The sequence below is a fragment of the Pogona vitticeps genome, chromosome 3 (genome assembly GCF_051106095.1).
Source record: "Pogona vitticeps strain Pit_001003342236 chromosome 3, PviZW2.1, whole genome shotgun sequence".
Lineage (NCBI taxonomy): Eukaryota > Metazoa > Chordata > Lepidosauria > Squamata > Agamidae > Pogona > Pogona vitticeps.
Genome location: NC_135785.1, coordinates 123,891,896 through 123,912,990, shown reverse-complemented (window position 1 = coordinate 123,912,990; position 21,095 = coordinate 123,891,896). Strand labels below are relative to the sequence as shown.

At 40.3% G+C, this 21,095-nt stretch overlaps 1 protein-coding gene across 1 annotated transcript in view; it reads right to left on the bottom strand.

The window, feature by feature from the left end:
* The window catches only part of VWA8 (von Willebrand factor A domain containing 8), a 187,363-nt gene that overhangs the window by 73,014 nt on the left and 93,254 nt on the right, over positions 1-21,095 (bottom strand). Inside the window, exons 24-26 of the mRNA XM_072994764.2 lie at positions 19,792-19,911; positions 9,923-10,128; positions 5,933-6,084 (exon numbers count right to left, since the gene is read on the bottom strand). Coding sequence (XP_072850865.2) covers positions 5,933-6,084; positions 9,923-10,128; positions 19,792-19,911 — 478 coding nt within the window. The remainder of the gene's footprint in view (positions 1-5,932; positions 6,085-9,922; positions 10,129-19,791; positions 19,912-21,095) is intronic.

Sequence of the window (21,095 nt, the reverse complement as noted above, 5' to 3'; positions counted from 1 at the left end):
AGAATTCCAAAATGTCCTACCAACCCACTTGTCCCTCTGTGTCTATATCCACCACATTTCAGGAAAGTAAGTCTCCTTTCCTAGAGGTAGACATACAGACCTCATCCAAAGCACAAGATCTCACATTCACCAGAAACATCTGATCATGCTTGATCATTTAGTTCTTTTCCCTTGCCCTAAGCTTCATAGCTTATTTGACTATTACTACAAAGAAGGTATATTTTACTGATGAAGGCCAAAGGATCTAAAAGCTTTGCAAGCAAGTTGCATCCCAATGTTGTTTAAAATCCACTGTTTTACCCTACCACTACAGCTGACACACCTTTTAACAGCTAACCACAAAAAGCCTTCTGATTTTTTTTGTTTTTGTTAAAATGGACTAGTGAAATGACATACCTAAGTCCAGATGGCTAGCCAGTGTGGCTATCGGTTTTGATATTAGTATTTGACTGATATCAGTAATTTATTTATTTATTTATTTGATTTTTACCCCGCCTCTCTAGACCATGTCTACTCGGGGCGGCTTACAAAATAAAACAGAACAATATAAAAATATATAAAATCATAAAATTACAATTACAATTTCAATTTAAAACAATTAATTTAAAGAGAGGATTACCAAGATGGAATAGCAAAGAAAAGAAAAAAGGAGAAAGACTTAATTGATTGGAGGGAAGGCCTACTTGAATAACCAAGTTTTTAACTGGCTTTTAAAAACACCCAGCGAGGGTGCCAGCCGAATTTCTGTTGGAAGGGTGTTCCACAGCCGAGGAGCCACTGCCGAGAAGGCCTGGTTTCTTGTTTTTTCCTTCTGGGCCTCTCTTGGCGTCAGACCCCTCAGCCGCCCCTGCTGGCTATGTTGGGTGATTCGGGTAGATCTGGGTGGGAGAAGACGGTCTGCCAAATATTGAGCTTTCTTACTTATAATTAAATGAAACAGGCATGCTGTTCATAAATGAGGATATTCCCTAAACAGTGAGTGAATCACTCCTACCAGAGGGGCATATTAGGAAAGACGAAAATGGGGAGCTAACCAACACTACATTGTTCCTTAATTAGAAACCTAAATGATTAAGCAGACATCCTCAGGACTCAGGAAAAGAACAATGGAGGCCACATCTCAAGACCTCAGGATTGTCTCAGCCAACATTTCCTCTAAGCTGCACTAGTGTGCAGCCATATAGCACTGCATTGGTGCTACGCACCTGCAGCAAGTGTTGCCATCCATGTGGTTCCAGTCGTGGCCAATTTCCCACTCATGGAGCTGGGCCACCACCCAGCGCTGGGAGAAAATTAGACGGAACATTGATCTAAGATTCATTTTAAAAATTCACAGCCTTCTGTGCCTTGGACAATAAGCACCATGCCTCTGGCTGCCGCTATGCATCTGGAGTGTCATCAAGACAATGTTAAGATGTTCAAAGAAAGGAAGACACTCAGTGATAATTTGGATAACACTATCATAGCCATGGCCATGCAGGAGGTAGTGCAGGGATGGTAGGCTAGGGTGCAGGAAGCTGTCCTGGGAATCCAACATGTTATCTACCTTGAGAGACCCAATGGTAGCAGAATATCCCCATGTTAAAAGTCACTTGCACTTCATTGATTAGTTACTTTTGAGTTAATAATATTAAGCTTTAACTGGAGTTAATACACTCCAAATCAAAATCAAAGTATGCTAGCCTTTTCAAATTCGTCATTGCAGTTTATAATAGTGCATTTGCTACTCCCAATAAACAAAAATCAAGAGTAGTCATCTTTGCCAGCACCAACTGCTTCAATATTGATTTGATAGTTTTCATTGGTATTTCTTGGCATAGAAGTAGAAGAAACAAAAATCTGTAATGAGCATACAACAAGTTTCAACAATCAGAGTTTTGCTGATGTTTGTTACCCATTCTAGTAATTCTCCTCCTCCAGGTCAAAAAGAAAAAATAAGTTAAAGGAATAAAATCTGTGTTCAATACTCATATCAGTACACATCCTACAAATATTCTGACACTTGTCATCATCCTGACATACAGATTTAAATTCAAGAAGATGCATCTCTCCTGGAGGATTGTCATAATGCAGTGCCCTCAAGTATTGCCTCTTTTATTGGCATTGTTCCAAATCATCGTGAGCTTGGACAAACAAGTGGAATATAACCTAATGTGACCCTAACAATATTCTGTATTGCAACTGCACCATCTATCTGCCCATGTGAAAATGATGATAAAAACATAGTCACGGGCTCCCAGACAAGGATGGTTCTCAAATGCTTCAGCCAGAATTCACTAACACATCTTTTTGTCTCATACAGATCTAGAGAATTGTCTCAACTATTCTGAATCCATCATTCACTTCTGCTTCTTATGTTCCCCTGGTCCCATCATCAATGCCCAGACTAATGATGACCTAGGAACAAGATACGCATCACAGTCCTTCTGCCTTGCAACTATAGTTATGTGAAAAAGTATGCGCTCTTTGAATTCTATGGTTTTATGTATCAGGATATAATAAAAATCATCTGGTCCTTAGCAGGTCTGAAAATTAGACAAATACAACCTCAGATGAACAACAACACATGACACGTTACAGCATGTCATGATTTATTTAACAGAAATAAAGCCAGAATGGAGAAGCCATGTGTGAAAAACTAAGTACATCTTACGATTCAATAGCTTGTAGAACCACCTTTAGCAACAATGAGGTGAAGTAATAATTTTCTGTATGACTTTATCAGTCTCTCACATTGTTGTGGAGAAATTTTGGCACACTCTTCTTTACTACATTGCTTCAGTCCATTGAGGTTTGCAAACATTTGTTGATGCACAACTCTCTTAGGGCCTCACCACAGCATTTCAATTGGGTTGAGGTCTGGACTTTTAATTGGGCCATTGCAACACATTAATTCTTTTCTTTTTTTCAGCTATTCTGTTATAGATTTGCTGGTGTGCTTTATCACTGTTCTGTTTCATGACCCAATTTTGGCCAAGCTTTAGCTGTCAGCCAAATGGCTCCACCACTGCGCTTGACAGTTGGTATGAGGTGTTTGTGCTGATATGCTGTTTTTGGCAAAAGTGGCACTGTGCATTATGGTCACAGTTCTCCATTTGGATCTTGTTTGTCCAAAGGACATTGTTCCAGAGGTCTTGTGGTTTGTCCAGATGCATCTTTGCAAATCTAAGCCATGCTGCCATGTTCTTTTTAGAGAGAAGCTTTGTCCTGGCAACCCTTCCAAACAAATCATACTTGTTCAGTCTTTTTCTAATTTTTCTGTCATGAACTTTAACATTTAATGATTTAACTGAGGCCTGTAGAGTCTCAGATGTAACTCTTGGTGTTTTTTTCAGTATCTCTGAGCACTGCAGGTCTGGCCTTGGGGTGAATTTGCTTGGACGTCCACTCCTGGGAAGAATAGTAAGAATGTTTTTCACTTGTGAATTATCTTCCTCACTGTAGAATTATGGATTTTAAATTGTTTGGAAATGGCCTTATAACCCTTCCCAGATTGATGGGCAGCAACAATTGCTTCTCTACAATCATTGCTGGTGTGTCTCTGTCACGTTCCCAGGGGTTACAATAGCCGAAATCCGATAAACCAGTCCAAGGTCAGAGATATCAAGAATGCAAAGCCAAAGTCCAGAAACCAACTTACAGAATGAAGTCCAATGTCAAAGTCCAGGGTCCGATACACAGTGTAGTTCAGGGTCAGAGTCCAGAGTCCAATACCAGCGCAGTCCAGGGTCAAAGTCCAGAGTTCAGAGACAGGAACAAGATGCAAGAAATGTGGATGCAAGCCAAGGTTTTGACTCCTTGCTGCCACGAAGTTTCTGGCTTCACTGGCAGCTTGTTTTATAATGAAACAGCTCCTTGAGCTGCTGGAAAGCTTTCTATCCTGCTAGTACTCAGGACTAGATGAACGTAGGTCTCTGTGGAAAGCCTTTGAGCGATCCTCTGATCTTCTTGTTCTAAGTCTTTCCTGAAGCCTGGCCCCAAGCCTGTCTGCTGTGGAGGGAGAATCTGGAGGCGGTTCAGGTGTTTCTGATCTCTCCACATTCTCTTCAGCCACAGTTAACCCTTCTGGGTCCAGGTCTTCGGAAGCACTCATGACAGTCTCCTCCCTGGCATTGTGTTAACACATACCTGAATGCTCCAGACCAGCAAACTGTCATGTGTTGCTGTTCATCTGAGGTTGCATTTATCTGTTTTTCAGTCCTGCTAAGGACCAGATGATTTTTTTATTATGTCCTGATGTGTAAAACCATAGAATTCAAAGAATTATTATTCTAAATGGGTTACTATTCAATGGTGTACTGGTAATGGATATAAAGATAAAGGTTTCCCTTGACTTTTGGTCCAGTCATGTCCAACTCATGTCCAGTCATGTCCAGTGCTCATCCCCATCTCCAAGCTGTAGAGCCAGCATTTGTTCATAGACAGTTTCTGTGGTCACGTGGCCAGCGCCACTAGACATGGAATGGCGTTACCTTCCCACCGTGGTGGTACTTATTTATCTACTCGCATTTACATTTTGAAACTGCTAGGTTGGCAGGAAGTGGGACAAGCAACAGGAGCTCACTCCATTGCATCAATTTGATCTTACGACTGCTGGTCTTCTGACTTGCAGCACAGAGGCTTCTGCGGTTTAACCCGCAGCGCCACCAGGTCACACTGGTAATGGATAGCTCTATACATCAATTACTTCTGTGTCACACAGTTCTTCTGAAAACACTCAGTAGCTTACAGAAACTGGAAGAACATTCTGCAGAGAATAAAATTTCAAGATAAAATTCTACTGTTATTATATAAAGCTATCCACTGGTAATGGATAGCTTAATATAATAACAATAGAATTTTATCTTGAAATTGTATTCTCTGAAGAATGTTCTTACAGTTTCTGTAAGCTACTGAGTGTTTTCAAAAGAACTGTGTGACACAGAAGTAATTGATGTATACATGGTGTTCCCTCTGCAACTCAGCCTGCAAAGCATTAAATTCCTCAGGCATCAAGATGACAAGTTAAAGCATAGTAAGACTGTTGAGTTTTTCCCTTTTTCAAAATGTCCCTGAAAGTTCTGAGACATGATTATGGGGATGATTTGGACATTGACAATTGACTGAGACATCTAGTTAGAGTGAGAGATTCTGCTCTTTCTGCTTAGCAGATCTTAACAACTACAAAAAGCATCTGTGTAAAAACTGATCTGTGTAATCCACTTTCATGTTACATAGAATAAAGGGAAATATTTGTTTTACTATAAATGGTTATTGAGATGGGCTTAGTGATTTTATCTTTGTCAAGTCACTTTTCAAACTATAAAATTCAATATTCAGAAAAGAACAGTTTACATACGTTATAGTAATCAAATAACTGCCTGCAAGCTATTGGTCAAAGACAGTTGATACCATGACGTAAGTTGAATGACATATAAACACTTTTTCATTTTGTAGTTTTGAAACATAATTTCTTTTGAGAAAGCAGCCAGTACGTGCCTTACTAATAATATCAATGTCTTTAAAAGTATGGAGATACTTCAACTCCATTTGCTCTTTCTTCATGTATATGAGCACCCACACCACCCCTGTATTTTGAAGGATCTGTGTAGAATAAAAGGCTACCTTACTCCCCACACTAGTGATTAAAAAAAATTGGCTTTGCCACTAAATATGAAGATAAAAGGCAGAAAACGAATTCAATGAATAGAAACAGAGGGAAAATAAACAAATATTTCCCTTTATTTGATTAGATTTTATCACAAATAACACCAATATTAGATTAAAAGTTCACGATTTATACAGAATGATATATACGGTAAACGTTCAGCAATTGCACTATATAAATAGATAATGCAATAATATATTATAACCTACTGGAAGATAATATAATAGATCAAGCATGCCACCTTGGTCTTAACTAGCAGCAATATATAACATATGTCAGTCTTACTCCTTAGCCAGCTGTATATTGGTGGGTTTTGCTCCAATTGGTATTCCATGTTTATGCAAAGTCCTAAGTAAAATCTCACGCATTTCATTGTTGTAGGAGTCAAAATCAAAGACATTCCGAACAACATTTGCCAGTCCTTCTGTTGGAAATTTCTGCACAGAGAGAGAGAGAGAGAATAAAATAAAAGCAGCCACACACAAAACACTATTTAGTGTGCAGTCTGTGCCCTCAACTATAGAGTGCAAGATTTAAAGCTCCACAGGTGTTCTAATGCACAAAATGAGTTCTAGGGTGTATATTTCAAGCTATTCTACCACTGCAGTGAAAGAGAAAATCTGTCTCAAAAGCATCATCTTTTTCTAAATGGGCTGAAGTATGGGATCATCATACCTACTGGTTTCCTGGGTTTTTGCATCAGATTATTAAATATAAAGGTTATAAACATAAAATTATTTTAGGAAGTCTGTAACCACAAAAGAACAAAAAGGAAGTTTAAAAGTACAGTTCCCAATACTGTCTTCTGGGAGCATCAGGGAGGATCAGGACCACTTAAAAGCCTCTCATAAATAGACCTGCATTTCCCCTCTCAGGGTGTCTGAACAAATAACAAATAAGCAATCAAGGAAGTCAAAACTGTTTTTCTCTGCAAACCAGGCCTGAAATTAGAAATTAGCATCAAAACAGCCAACTCTGTCCTAGAAAGTCTGCAATTGAGTTGGTGCTGCTTGTTCAATTACCTTAGGGTAAATTAAGTGTTTAAATTGTTGCATCCCATGCCTTGCTGACTTGGAAAGGAAAGAAAGTCAACGGCTTTTGTTGTTTCAGTATACCATCCCATTTCCCCTAAAATAAGACCTAACCTGAGAAGAAGCCCTAGTTTGATTTTTCAGAATGCTCGTAATATAAACCCCACCCTCAAAATAAGCCCCAGGTAAGTGAAACCCCACCCTCCACCATTGTGCAGCAATCAGAAGAAGATGGCATGACTGTATTTGAATAAATGTAGATTGTTATACATTAAAAAAAATGAAAAAATAAGACATCCCCTGAAAATAACTCCTACTGCGTTTTTTGGAGCAAAAATTTATATAAGACCAGGGGAAACATGGTAGCAGGGGGGCCCAAGGATCAGGGAACCCGGGGACTTAAGATCAACCAGATTCATAGATGTATGAGTTCCACCTCCTGAATCAACGGTGTATACTGTGGGTTGAACAGAGCAATGGTTTAGACAGGATCCACTTCACTAGACCTGGCAGATTCTAGATTTAAACCACCCAATACTAATGTACTTCACTGAGCAATCTCAGGAGTGTACAGACAAAAATATATAATTATTAAATATGTTCAAAGGATGAATTTAAAACTAATAAAATCACTTATAATGTAACATTAAGGGAATAATGCCAGATGCAACTCAAGAAACTACAAATCACCTTTCTAAGCAAACCTCACACTGAAAGAACTTCACATCCCACTTTAATATCATTTTAGGAGACACTGTACAACAATTAATCAATTTAAGTGACACTCATGTGAAAACTGATTTAACATCTTATATAAAACAATGAGAAAATATATATGGTCTAAAAATATTGTTTTCTTTCCTTGGGAAGGTTTTTTATTGGAGAATCTCAAAGAGAAAAGTTGTAACAAATGTTATACAGATTAAAAATATAATTAGAGTCTTATAGTCAGTTAACTTGAGTATGACAAGGCTGTATATTGTCCCCCGGCTTATTTAACTTATATGCAGAATACATCATGCGGAAGGCTGGACTGGAGGAATCCCAAGCTGGAATTAAGATTGCAGGAAGAAATATCAACAACCTCCGATATGCAGATGATGCCACTCTGATGGCAGAAAGTGAGGAGGAATTAAAGAACCTTGTAATGAGGGTGAAAGAGGAGAGTGCAAAAAAACGGCCTGAAACTCAACATCAAAAAAGCTAAGATCATGGCCACTGGTCCCATCACCTCCTGGGAAATTGAAGGGGAAGATATGGAGGCAGTGACAGATTTTACTTTCTTGGGCTCCATGATCACTGCAGATGGAGACAGCAGCCACAAAATTAAAAGACGCCTGCTTCTTGGGAGGAAAGCAATGACAAACCTTGACAGCATCTTAAAAAGCAGAGACATCACCTTGCCAACAAAAGTCCGAACAGTTAAAGCTATGGTTTTTCCTGTTGTGAGGTATGGAAGTGAGAGCTAGACCATAAAGAAAGCAGACCGCTGAGGAACTGATGCCTTTGAATTGTGGTGCTGGAGGAGGCTCTTGAGAGTCCCCTGGACTGCAAGGAGAAGAAACCTATCAATTCTAAAGGAAATCAACCCTGAGTGCTCACTGGAAGGGCAGATCCTGAAGCTGAGGCTCCAGTACTTTGACCATCTCATGAGAAGAGAAGACTCCTTGAAAAAGACCTTGATGTTAGGAAAGTGTGATGGCAAGAGGAGTAGGGGACGACAGAGGATGAGATGGCTGGACAGTGTCTGCGAAGCAACCAATATGAAATTGACACAACTCCGGGAGGCAGTGGAAGATAGGAGGGCCTGGCGTGCTCTGGTCCATGGGGTCACGAAGAGTCGGACACGACTAAACGAAAAATGAGTCAGTTAACTTACTCCACATGAATATTAGTGGAAATCCAAAATAACACTCCCTCAAATTATCAGTAACCGCATATCAAAATCTTCTCTTACACCGCATTTATGAATTCAACATAAGTCTGTCATAAAGACATAACATTTTAATAGTCCCTAAGTTTTCTCCCATTAGAACTTACTTCTATCTATACAGATTCTGAAATGTAAAGATTGGTCAAATTTCTGCTCAATAATTATCCTGTGAAATACCAGGAACTCTAGAAATAAAACGTATAGATCTATGTACAATCAGAGTGTAAAACTTTGCAGGCATAGCACAGGCAGGCAGAAGCCCCCCTGCTGCCACACGACAACACTGACACTCACAGGGGAGGAAGGAAGAGGGAGAAAAGAGCAATGGCAGTGTCTTTTGTCCCTAGAATTGTTACCTGCCTGTCTGAACAGCTCAATTTTTTGGCCCTTCTTGTTTGTTTTTTGCCAAGGTGATGTTCTGGCCACTCCTTCCGAAAACCCTTGAATCTAGGCATTTTCCATAGAGCCAGATGGGAAGTGGCTGACCTATGGGGACTGACTGGCACTGAATTGGGGAGGGGGAACAACTGTGCATGCAATGGATGGCTGCTCACATGTGCTAGGCAAACAGAATACTGGCTATAACAGTCTTGTTTTTCTCAAATATTATCCATACACAAATTTAATCCCCACCCCCACCCCAAACTCTAGCTTACCTTGAACAGAGAGTTTAGATATACTTTCCATATCAGGAAGTGTACGGTTCACTAAAAAGGTGTCGCACCCAAGTGTGTGGGAGCACTCTAGAATAAATGAAGTTGTAGTTCCTCCCTGTGTGCATGCATGCACCCATACATACACATACAGAGCACCATATACAAACCATTCCCTTCCACCACCTCCTTTTTGGTCACAGAATACTGGAGTACAGGTAGCCTATAGAAGCTTCCTGTCCTCCACAATGGCCAAGTACGTTAATTGTGCCAACAGGTTTTGGAAAGTGTGGGAAGACTGTAGGATTCTCTTATGTCTTTTAGGGATGCGTGTACGTACAAAAACTGTAAACACAAAGGAACAAATTCTGTTCTTTATAGGAAAGAAAGAGTAGTAGACACATATCAAGAGAAAGTCCAGCTGAAGTTTGAATGAAATACATACAGCCTAAATTATTCATAACTCATTTGCCTTACTAATTTCAAGGAGTAAGTAAAGTAATTAAAAACTACACTTAGAGACACAAATATTTCATGCTCCACAAAACTCAGCCTAATCTTTAAAGAGGCTTTCAGAAGTTAAACATCATTATTTATCCATCTTTAAATATCAATTCTACCAGTGAATTCATCAATATCAGGAACAACTATACTGTACCTGCAAATGCTTGACTATATTCACTACTTCTCTAGTTGAATAAGGATAATTGATAATTCCTTGGTCAGCTAAGCTTCTCAGCTCCCCAAAAACAGCCACAAGTTTCTGCAGAACTGGCTCAGGAACCTCAGGCCCATATTGGCGAAGCATTTCAAGTTCTGAATTTGGTTTAGGATTATCAACTGCATGGCAGCTAAAAATATCTCCTGAAATAAACAAGAACAGATAAGACACAATTATGTAAATATCATAGAATAATGGAGTTGGAAGACCAAGTGCAACCTCCTGCTCAATATATCAAGTCCAACCTCCTAGGAACACAAATCAAAGTATATCTGAAAGACGGTTTCTCTTGAATGCCTTTAGCGATGGAATCCTCACCACCTCCTAAGATAACTAGTTCCATTGTCATGCTGCTCTAATAGTTAAACATTTTTTCCTGATATGCAGCCAAAATCTGGCTTCCTGTAACTTGAGCCCATTGTTATGTGTCCTGCATTCTGGGATGTTCAAGAACAGATCCTGCTCCTCCTGTGTATGACAATCTTTCAAGTATTTGCTATCACATTTCCCCTCAGTGTTCTTTTCTCAGGGCTGAACATGTCCAGTTCTTTCTGTTTTTCCTCAAACTGCTTGATTTCTAGTCTCCTCATTACCCTTGCTGACTTCCTCAGAACTTGTTCCACTTTGTCAGCATCTGTGACGGTTGCCCCACCTGACTCCTGTCACTCACAGTCTGGTTCTCATTTGCATGAGCCTAGGAGAGGAGTGGAGGGGCAGAGTCTGCAGAATATAAGAGGGTGGTAGGGAGAAATAGAATGTTATGTGTGCGAGGATAAAGGACATTTGTGGGCCTAGTGTCAAACTCAAAAGACTAGAGATGTTAACCAGCAAAACGGGGGAAATTCCAGTCAGTCAAAGAAGGTATCTTGCGTACAGCATAATGGAGCTACTAAAGCATCAGTAGAGTCTGTTGCCATAGCAACCCAAGTAACAGAGAAGGCAGAGAGCCAAGAGCCTCCTGTGTCTAGGGTCTTCCAATGCTATTTGATAGAATGTAACCAGAATCTACTACGCAGCTCAGGAGATATTATTTCGTTGATAATAATAAGTATCTAGCACTAAAAGACTCCTGCTCACAAGTTACAGTGTGTCACCCAGATATAGTCCTTAAGGAAAATACAGTGGTGCCTCGCTTAACGAGCACACTGCAGAACGACGAAATTGCATAGGGATGAGGTATTTGCGATCGCAAATGCGATCGCATACCAATGGCCCCTATGGGCAAAACTTGCATTGCGAAGATTGGTAAGCGTTTCGCTTACCGATCTTCGCATTGCAATGTTGGGGGAGCAGCTGATCGGCGGTTCCAAAATGGCCACCGGAAGCCCCAAAATGGCCATGCGCAGCGTTTTCGCGCCCTGCCCTTGCTTACCGAGGGCGCGCAAATGGCTGCCAGACCCTGGAAACATCGCTGAATGGTGAGTTTTTTGCCCATTTGGAACGCATTAAACGATGTTTAATGCATTCCAATGGGCTTCCCCGTTCCGTACAGCGATGTTTTCACATAGCAAGGCTATGCGAGGCACCATTGGAAAACATTTCTATTAAAGGGACTGGATCTGAAATTGTGATGTTACCCATGGCAAAAAATTCCCATAAGATATAAGGGATGGTCAGGAGTTTGGAAGGTGGCCATATCTGATCAAATTCCTGCCCCATGTTTAATAGGAATGGATTTATCTGAGCATGTGCAGAGTGTTTTTGTAACAACTAGCTCTCAGAGATGGCAAATTGAAGCCACTGAGGAAAACAATGAAACTCCTCCTGAAATGAGAGAAGGGAGCGAAACAGCTTATCTAGTTACCATGAGGAATCCTAATAATCCATCTTTCAGAAAAGAACAAAAGGAAGACCCTACCTTATGTGAATGCTTAGACAAGCTAAGGAAGGGCCCCTGGCCCCTGAAAACCCAGAAAGATACTGTATAAAAGAAGACCTATTGTATAGAGAGGTGTCAGTGAACCCTATGAGGGGAGGGGAAAGCATTCTCAGACAGCTGATAGTACCTCTCAAATATATAGAGAGTATTATAGAAAAGGTGCATAAAGGAATATTTTCAGCCCATTTAGGTATCTCACGTACTAAGCAAAGGATTGCTCAAAACTTCTACTGGCCTGGGATGGGGAAGCAGGTCAAGCTATATTGTCAGAGCTGTGATACCTGCCAAAGACAAAGTACTGGGAATGACAAGACAAAGGCTAAGCTGTGCATTGCCAGTCATCTTGACCCCTTTTCAACAAATAGGCCTAGACATAGTGGGACCTCTACCTAAAGTTACCAAGTGGGGGAACAGATTAATTTTATCAATATAGTGGTGCCTTGCTTAACGGGCGCTCCATTTGACGACGAAATCACTAGCCGTCAATGTTTTTGCAATCGCAAAACGATGTTCCCTATGGGGAAATTTCGCTTTGCAATGATCGGTTCCCTGCTTCGGGAACTGATCATTGCAAAGCGATGTTTTTCGGCCAGCTGATCGGCGGTTTCAAAATGGCCACCCGGTAAACAAAATGGCCGCCCGCTGTTTTCTGGGACGGATTCCTCGCTCCACAGGCAGCGAAAATGGCCGCGCTATGGAGGATCTTCGCTGGACTGTGAGTTTCAAGCCCCTAGGAACGCATTGAAGGGGTTTTAAAGCGTTTCTATGGGCTTTTTAAAATCGAATTATGATGTTTTCGTTTTGCAGCGATTTCGCTGGAACGAATTAACATTGTAATGCGAGGCACCGCTGAAACTGATTATGCCACAAGGTATCTGGAAGCTGTACCTTTGCGGAATATTGAAACAGAGACAGTGGCAGATGTACTAATAAATTACTTGTGTCGCATGGGCTTCGATTCTGAGATAATTAACTATTTGTTAATTATCGACTCACATCATGTCATCCCTTTATCATCCCCAGACCAATGGTTTAGTCGAGAAATTTAATGGTACCTTAATGAGAATGATTTGAGCGTATGCAGCTGAGAATCCAAATGACTGGGACCAGAAATTACAACCATTATTATATGCCTATAGATCTGTACCCCAGGAAAGTACAGGATATAGCCCTTTTAAATTACTGTTTGTATGAAAAGCTAGAGGACCCCTAGACCCACTCTGTCAAAACTGGGAGGAAAGTAGAGAGGGTGATCCTGAGTCAGTTGTCCAATACATTGATGAACTGATGAACTCATTGCAACAATCTCTGGAAATAGCAGCAGAGAACTTAGAAAGCAATCAGGGAAAGCAAAAACACTGGTACGACAGGAGGGCCAGGGAAAGAGTATTTAATCCTGGAGACGAAGTGCTAATGCTGAGACCCATCAAAGGAAATAAACTTCAATTAGCTTGGTCAGGTCCATTTAAAGTGATCTCTAAAAGGAGTGACGTGAACTATGTACTTCAGGAGGAGGGAGAAGAAGGCAGAAGGGTGGTGCACGTAAATATGATTAAGCCATATTATAGGAAGGAAAATTATGTTTTGTATGCCATCAAAGAAACTCCCAATGAAAAACATGAATTACCCTGAATTACAGTATTGGGAAGGAAGGGGTGAACCCCAGTACAACCCTGAGGAAGTCAAAATTAGCCTTACCCTATCACCAGAGCAACAAGAAGAAGCAAGAGCATTACTGCTAAAATATAAGCAAATCTTTTCTAATAAGCCCGGTGTAGCCGAGGGGGTAGTGCATAAAATAGATACCGGGGATGCACACCCCATAGCTGTTACTCCTTATTGGGTAATGGGGCCATATGTTGCCAAGGTTCGTGGGGAGGTAGATGAGATGCTGAAGGCAAAAATCATCATTCCTTCTTCTAGCCCTTGGGCAGCCCCAATAGTGCTGGTAGATAAGCCAGATAGAAGGATCCACTTCTGCATAGACTACAGAAAATTAAATAACATCACTAAAACAGACACTTACCCGATGTGCCTCATTTAGATGACCTCATAGAGATCATAGGAAGATGCCAATATATCTCAAGTTTCGACCTGACTAAGGGGTTCTGGCAAGTTCCCTTAGACCCCAAAGATCAAGAAAAAAACACTTTTTGTAGCCCCCTAGGCTTGTTCGAATTCCAGGTCGAGATTCGGATTAAAAAACACTCCAGCAACCATTCAAAGACTCATGAACAAAACCTTACAGGGGCTTAGAGAGTTTACGGTAGCGTAAATGGACGATATTGGGATTTATAGCCAGACCTGGGAAGAGCACAAAATCCGCCTTGAAATAGTGCTACAAAAACTACAGGAGGCTGGATTGACAGTTAAAGTAAGTAAATGCCAACTGCGGAGGTCAGAATTAAAATATTTAGGCAATGTAGTAGGTGGAGGCTTAATCAAAACCCTTGAATCCAAAATAGAGGCTATCAACAATTGGCCCAAGCCAACATCCAAGAAAAAAATAAGAGCTTTTCTAGGGTTAGCCGGCTACTATTGTCGCTTTGAGCCTAACTTTAGTGAGATAGCTGCCCCTCTGTCTAATCTAACCCACAATAGACAAGCTGAGAACATCCAGCTTACAGCCAACTGTGAGGAAGCCTTTAACAAATTGAAGACAGCGCTGACCACCGGTCCAGTCCTGAGAGACCCAGACTTCCAGCACGAGTTTATAGTCTTCACAGATGCATCCAGCGTCAAGCTGGGAGTCGTGCTGAGCCAAGCTGATGATGATGGAAACCATCATCCTGTGACCTACCGCATCAAGAAACTGCAGGCGGGCAAGAAGCATTTATCTACGATTGAGCAGGAGTGCCTAGCTATAGTCTGGGCATTGAAGAAACTGAGACCATATATCTGGGGAAGACATTTTGTACTATGCACTGACAATTCCCCACTTTTGTGGCTAAGGACTATTCAGGCCAATAACAACAAACTGATGAGGTGGGCCCTATTCTTGCAGGACTTCGATTTTGAAATTCGCAACGTGAATGGAACGCAGAATGTGGTGCCTGACGCGTTGTCTTCAAGACTAGAGGACTAACGGATAGATGGGAAAAAGTGTAATGTTGTAATGTTGTAAGAAATGTTCTGTTTGTACACTAGTTGTGAGAAGTAATTAAACTGCAATGTCTTGTGAAAAAAATGGTAAGTAATGGTATAAATGTAAAAGTAATGTAAGTAGTATTAAGAGAATTAATGCAAATGGCTTAATTGTACTGATTGTTTTAAATGTTTAAAGTAATAAGTTGAAACTGCTAAACATAGTGAGAGAACATGTAAAAAAGGATATGTAGAAGCATTGTATAAGGTAAATATATTGTGTTAAAGAGTGAAATATGGTACATGATTTAATAGTTAACATATTATTGTAATGATGGTTTGGATGAATTGTTCCCTGCAGAGTTCGTTGTTCATAAGGGTAAACTATAAGGTTTCCCCCATGAAACAAAGTTTTCCAAGAGGGACCAGACTGTCACTCACAGTCTGGTTCTCATTTGCATGAGCCTATGAGAGGAATGGAGGGGTGGAGTCAGCAGATAGAAGTGAATAAGCAGGAAGGAGAGAATTGTCAGGGAGAGAGAGACAGATAGTCAGGGAGATAGTGAGAAGAAATAATAACAGAGATAAGCTGGTCAAGATAAACAGATAGGTGGTGAAGGCGGCAAGATATATGATATTTGAATGAGTTGTTTATATGCATTGAATAAATAACATCAGTGATTCTGATTAAAGTTAATACAATTCAATAAATAAGTTCTGTTGGCATAACGTGAGCCCTTTGTTTGGGGAAACAAGCAGGAGTTATGTGGTAAAAATCACAGCATCCTTCCTAAAGTGCAGTGTCCAGAACTAGACACAGTACAGTGGTGCCTCGCATAGCAATCGCTCCATTTAGCGATGAAATCGCTTTGCGACATATTTTTGCGATCGCAAAAGCAATGGGTTTGCGATGTTCCCTATGGGGGAATTTCCCTTTGCGATGCTCGGTTCCCTGCTTTGGGAAACAAGCATCGCAAAGCGACGATTTTAAAAGAGCTGATTGACGGTTTCAATATGGCCCCCAGGTAAACAAAATGCCCGCCCGTTGTGTTTAGGGATGGATTCCTCGCTTAAGAGGCAGCGAAAATGGCCGCGCTATGGAGGAGCTTCGCTGAACTGTGAGTTTTAAGCCCATAGGAATGCATTGAAGGGGTTTCAATGTGTTTCTATGGGCTTTTTAATATCGCACAGCGACATTTTCGTTCTGCAGCGATTTTTGCGGAACGAATTAACGTCGCAATGCGAGGCACCACTGTACTAAAGATGAGGCCTAACCACTGCTGAATACAAGGGAACTAGTGGTTCATGGGTTTTGGAGATTATATGTCTGTTAATGCACTTTAAAACAGCATTGCCCTTTTTTTCCAGCCACATTGCACTGTCGGCTAACAATCAGCTTGTGATTTACAACAATTCCAATATTTGGCTGCAGTATTACTGAGCCAAATATCCCCCATCTTGTTATTGTGTGTATTTGATTTTTTTTCCTCCTGGGTGTAGAAGAAATTTGTTCTTATTCCTGTTAAATTTCATTCTGTTGTTTTTAGCCCAGTGCTCAAGCCTATCACTATCTTTTTGAATTTTGTTTCAGCCTTTATTAGCTATTCCACTCAATTGTCATCCGCAAATTTGGTAAGCATTTCCTGCACCCCTTCATCCAATTAATGCAATGCTGAATACCATGGGCCCATGACTGGGCAAGCCACTGAGTATGATTCTATAACCAACTATGAACCCACACTTGTTCTATCTAGTCCACATCTAGTTAGCCTGCTAATCATATTATCATGAGCCACTTTGTCAAAAGCTTTGCTGAAATCTAGATACTGTAAATTATGTCTATAGCATTCCCACTATCTACCAGGGAGGCTCCATGATTAAAAAAAAACAAGGTAAGATTCATCTGGCAGGATTTGGTGGGATATTACGAATACAATTTGGAAATCATACTTTTAAAATATAAGATGTTCCATTGCTGATCAACATTTTACTGTGTACTCATTACATTGCCAGAATTTAATAGGTAGGAAGGAATTCTACCATTTACACTAAGAAGCAGCCAATAACACTTATTGGAGTACTCAAAGAAATAGTTGTGTTAGTTTGTGCAAACATACTATGACAAAAATTTAAAAAAAGAACAAAAATACTACGGCACATTAAAGACTGTTATATTTCAGTGTGAGCTTTCGCGAATCTAGCTTCTTTTTGAAAGATTAATGCAAAACCATGGATTATGTACAAGGTAGACACAGGAAATGGATTAGCAAGGTGACAATGTCTTGCTGAAGTACTAACAGTGTCATCTGCTAGCCCTAGCAAATTATGCAGCCAGCAACAGCCAGGATCCTAAGCTACTCTGGACAGCACTGGACACCGTGTTTCAAAGACAGAGATGGGAAAATTAATTTACACAAGTGGCAATTCACTTATTCTGTGCACAATGAGAATGGTAAATAAAGGTAACTGACTGCTTCAAAGCTGCACAGTCATTGTGTTACACTGGCAAAGGGATGCAACAGTGTCTCATTACACTAAAGAAATAACTTTTACCTGTGTCAAGGATAATTTCCACACTGAGGCAGAACAAGGCCTATGATAATGAGCAGCCATACTTAACAGGTGTGCAAAATGCTGTATGGGATGATGCAATGTCCACACTGATGGCTGTATGTAAACGTGCATGTTTATAACTGTGTGGATCTGTGGAGAAGATGTATGGATCTCTTCTAATGAATGTCATGCTGTCGGTTTGTACTGCTGAACTTCTGTATATACTGTAAATACACTTGGTGTCAGAAGAAGCTGTCTTTGTCTGTGTCATTCAGCTGGACTGCCTGGACTAAAACAAAAACTCTGCTAACTTACACCAACAACCTGGCATGAGCAAAAAGGTTTTTAAAAAACATATCATCATTAAATAAGTTATTGTACAAAATGTCACAAAATGACACAGTTTGATAATATTTTAAAGAACCACCACCATCACCAAAGCACTAGCCTCCATTGGAAGGGAAATCCAATAGTCTGGGACCAGTTGTTGAGAAAGTCCTCTTGTTTTTTTCACCAGAGACTTCTGTGAGGGTGGTGTGACAGAAAGAAACGCCTCTTTTGATGATTTTAAGACTTGGTCAAACTCATATAGAGAATTACTGTCTCTGTACGATGCTCTGCACCCAGGGCATATAGAACCTTGCAGCTCCAACCAGTACTGTAAATTGTGCCTGGTAACAGACTTTTTGGAGATTCCAAACACTTTTCAAAATCAGACAATATACAGGCCTGAATCCATCTGTCAGTCTCAATTTAGAGGCGACTGACTGATCATTTCTACCATGATGCATATAATGGGTTCCTACTCAATAATCACCTCTTTGAGGCATACTTCCTGGGTTTATTTATCTATTTAAAATATTTTATCCAGCCTTTCTCCTTAAGAAAGATCCAAGGTGGCTTACATCACTGAAATGCAATATAAAGCTGAAAACAATAAATGTACAATGGTGATTTACATTCAGACTAGCTTCAGCTAAAGGTGACTTAAGCATGCATGAGAATTATTAGAAGCTCAGTGACATTATGAGGCACGTTATCAACTCTAGAGCGGGAGTCCCAGAGGCAGTTCGTGTCATTCTGTCAACTCCTGCAATGTCGCTGGAACCAGTTGTATTGGCTCTTGCCTTTCCATTGGACTATTTCAGTGATGTGGAGAGGGGGGATTTGCTGCTTGGGTAACAGCCTATCCTCCATATTATTTTACCCAGGCTTTGTGCCCTAGAGAGGACACTCCAGCTTTGCATACAGCGTCTGTTCCAAGTCCTCCATACAGAGCACGTTACCATAGTCTCTCGAGACTGAAGGATGCCTATGATGATGATCAACTCCAAGGACACTCTAAATAGGGGAGACTCAATACTTGAATACTGAGGGACCATAACTCAATGGTAAAATGCACATTTAGTATACAGAAAGTCCAAAAGTCAGTCCTCACTATTTCACTCAAAATGGTTTCCGGCATTAAAAAAAAATCTTTAAAGAACTGGAAAGCCAGGCCACAGCACCTGGTTTTAATGGAGGAATTAATGCAAAGTTCAAGAAATGCTCAAACACAAGACTAATTTTTTAAGTATATGGCACCCTCTTGTCAATTATATTAATAAAAACGATTCATTGTATTCTCTGCCTTCAACCCCATGCCTCTATACAGAATGATGCCTAAGACTGCCTTATCTTATCACAGATACATACACATTTACATAGAAGTTTGTACATATGCTTTCTGTTACAGATTGCCACATTCCATGTTACGGTAACAGATGATTTGTATTGTTAGGATTGTTATATTCCTGTTACGTACAACAGTCCCTGCCTAATGTCTTGAAGAGCTACCATCAATCCGAACAGACGTTATTGAGCTAGAGCAATTCACTATGCAAATTTACTATTTGGAGTTCCTTCAGCCCATCCCAAATCACTTTTTAAACATCACAAAATCATATTTCTTCTTGTTAAGATTCTGGAAAAGGGTGATGCTGTTTGCAAGGGAAAAATATTTTAAACTGTCCCTTTTTTCACCTCTTACAATCTTTGTTTTGAATCCATTTTCTAGGCTTAAAATAAATCAATGGACACATTTTTTTTCCAAATAACACATGAATAAATAATTGATGAAATCCTGAAGAGATTTATGCAGGGAAAAAATGCTAAGCAGATTTAAACACAAATAATAAAACAGCTTCCATCTTTTAGCTCTCTTCCATCAATGTGATTAGTATAGTATTTGATTTTTATTCTGCATGCTTAGGTCTATAAAATACAGCTTTTTATCAAGGGCTTTGCTTACCTAGAGTTCCAAAGAAGTCATTGCCCAAGAAAGGAAATCCGGGTCTATTTGCTAGAACAATCATCCGAAAATCTGGATGAATTACAATAACATTTTCTCTCCCATTCACACTACCAGAATCTAGAAAATAAATGAGAATTCAAATTATTATTTTACTATACATAATTTACATATCCCACTTATTTTGGTTGAAAGATGGTTAACAGCTTTGCTGCCAAACAGCAGAATTATTGACTGTAAACCAGGGCTTAGCAGACCCTGACAAACTGATTAAATTCTTTAACAATAGCTTTAACTTTCCCAGTTAGAGAGTCATAGACTGCACTGCCTGTGTGTCTAATAAGGATGCATACACAGTTGAGCATGACAAGTTCTCATGCACACAAAACTCCTGGTGCACTTCACAGTTTTGATGTATAGAACTAAGACTATTTTATTTCACTCAACAATGAATGTTGAGTTAATCCATATATGAAGAGAGGAGATAGATCTTAAAACCAGAGGGCTTTACTGTCAGAATTACTCTGATGCACAATGCTTTGGAGACATATTTTCATCATTCATTTAGTACAGAGGTCCCCAACCCCTGGTCCATGGGTTGGTGTCTGTCCGTGGCCTGAGCCAAACTGGGACGCGGAGACAGACACCCCCCCTGGACACGCACTCACTCCGCACAGCTGATTTGCACATGTGCATGAGCTCCAGCTTGTCCATGTGAGCGCTGCACCACCGTTTGTGCATGCGCATGAGTGCGCCCCTGTGTGAGTGCCGCACTGCCATTTGCGTATGAGAGCGCACACCCACACAAGCACTGCACTGCCATTTGCGCTGGCGTTCATTCACACATGAGGGCTAGGGATGCCCCACTTTCCCCAGCCAGTCCGTGAGGTGAAAAAGGTTGGGGGATCCCTGATTTGGAACATACTGACATACTGATTTTGATTCAATGGATTCTATAGCTTTCTTTTTTGCTGTTAGTATATTCTGTTCTATTCTAGGAATTCAGTAGTTAAACTTTTTCTCTGTGTTAAAAGTTAAATATTTTTTTCCAAATTCTACACTCAGAGGTCAAGGAAGTTCTATGTAGAAGCACTCTGATGCTAAGCCTTTCTGCCAGTTTTCTTACTATAAAATAGAACTAAAAATGCAATTGCTGCTCATATAGTTGCAGCACAATGAATCTACAAATCAAACAGCCTACAAAACACCAGCAAATATTAATGATATTTAAAACCCTTGTTTCCCATGAAAACAACACTATCTACAATTCTTTGCTGCTGCTGCTGTGTTATTTTAATGTGACT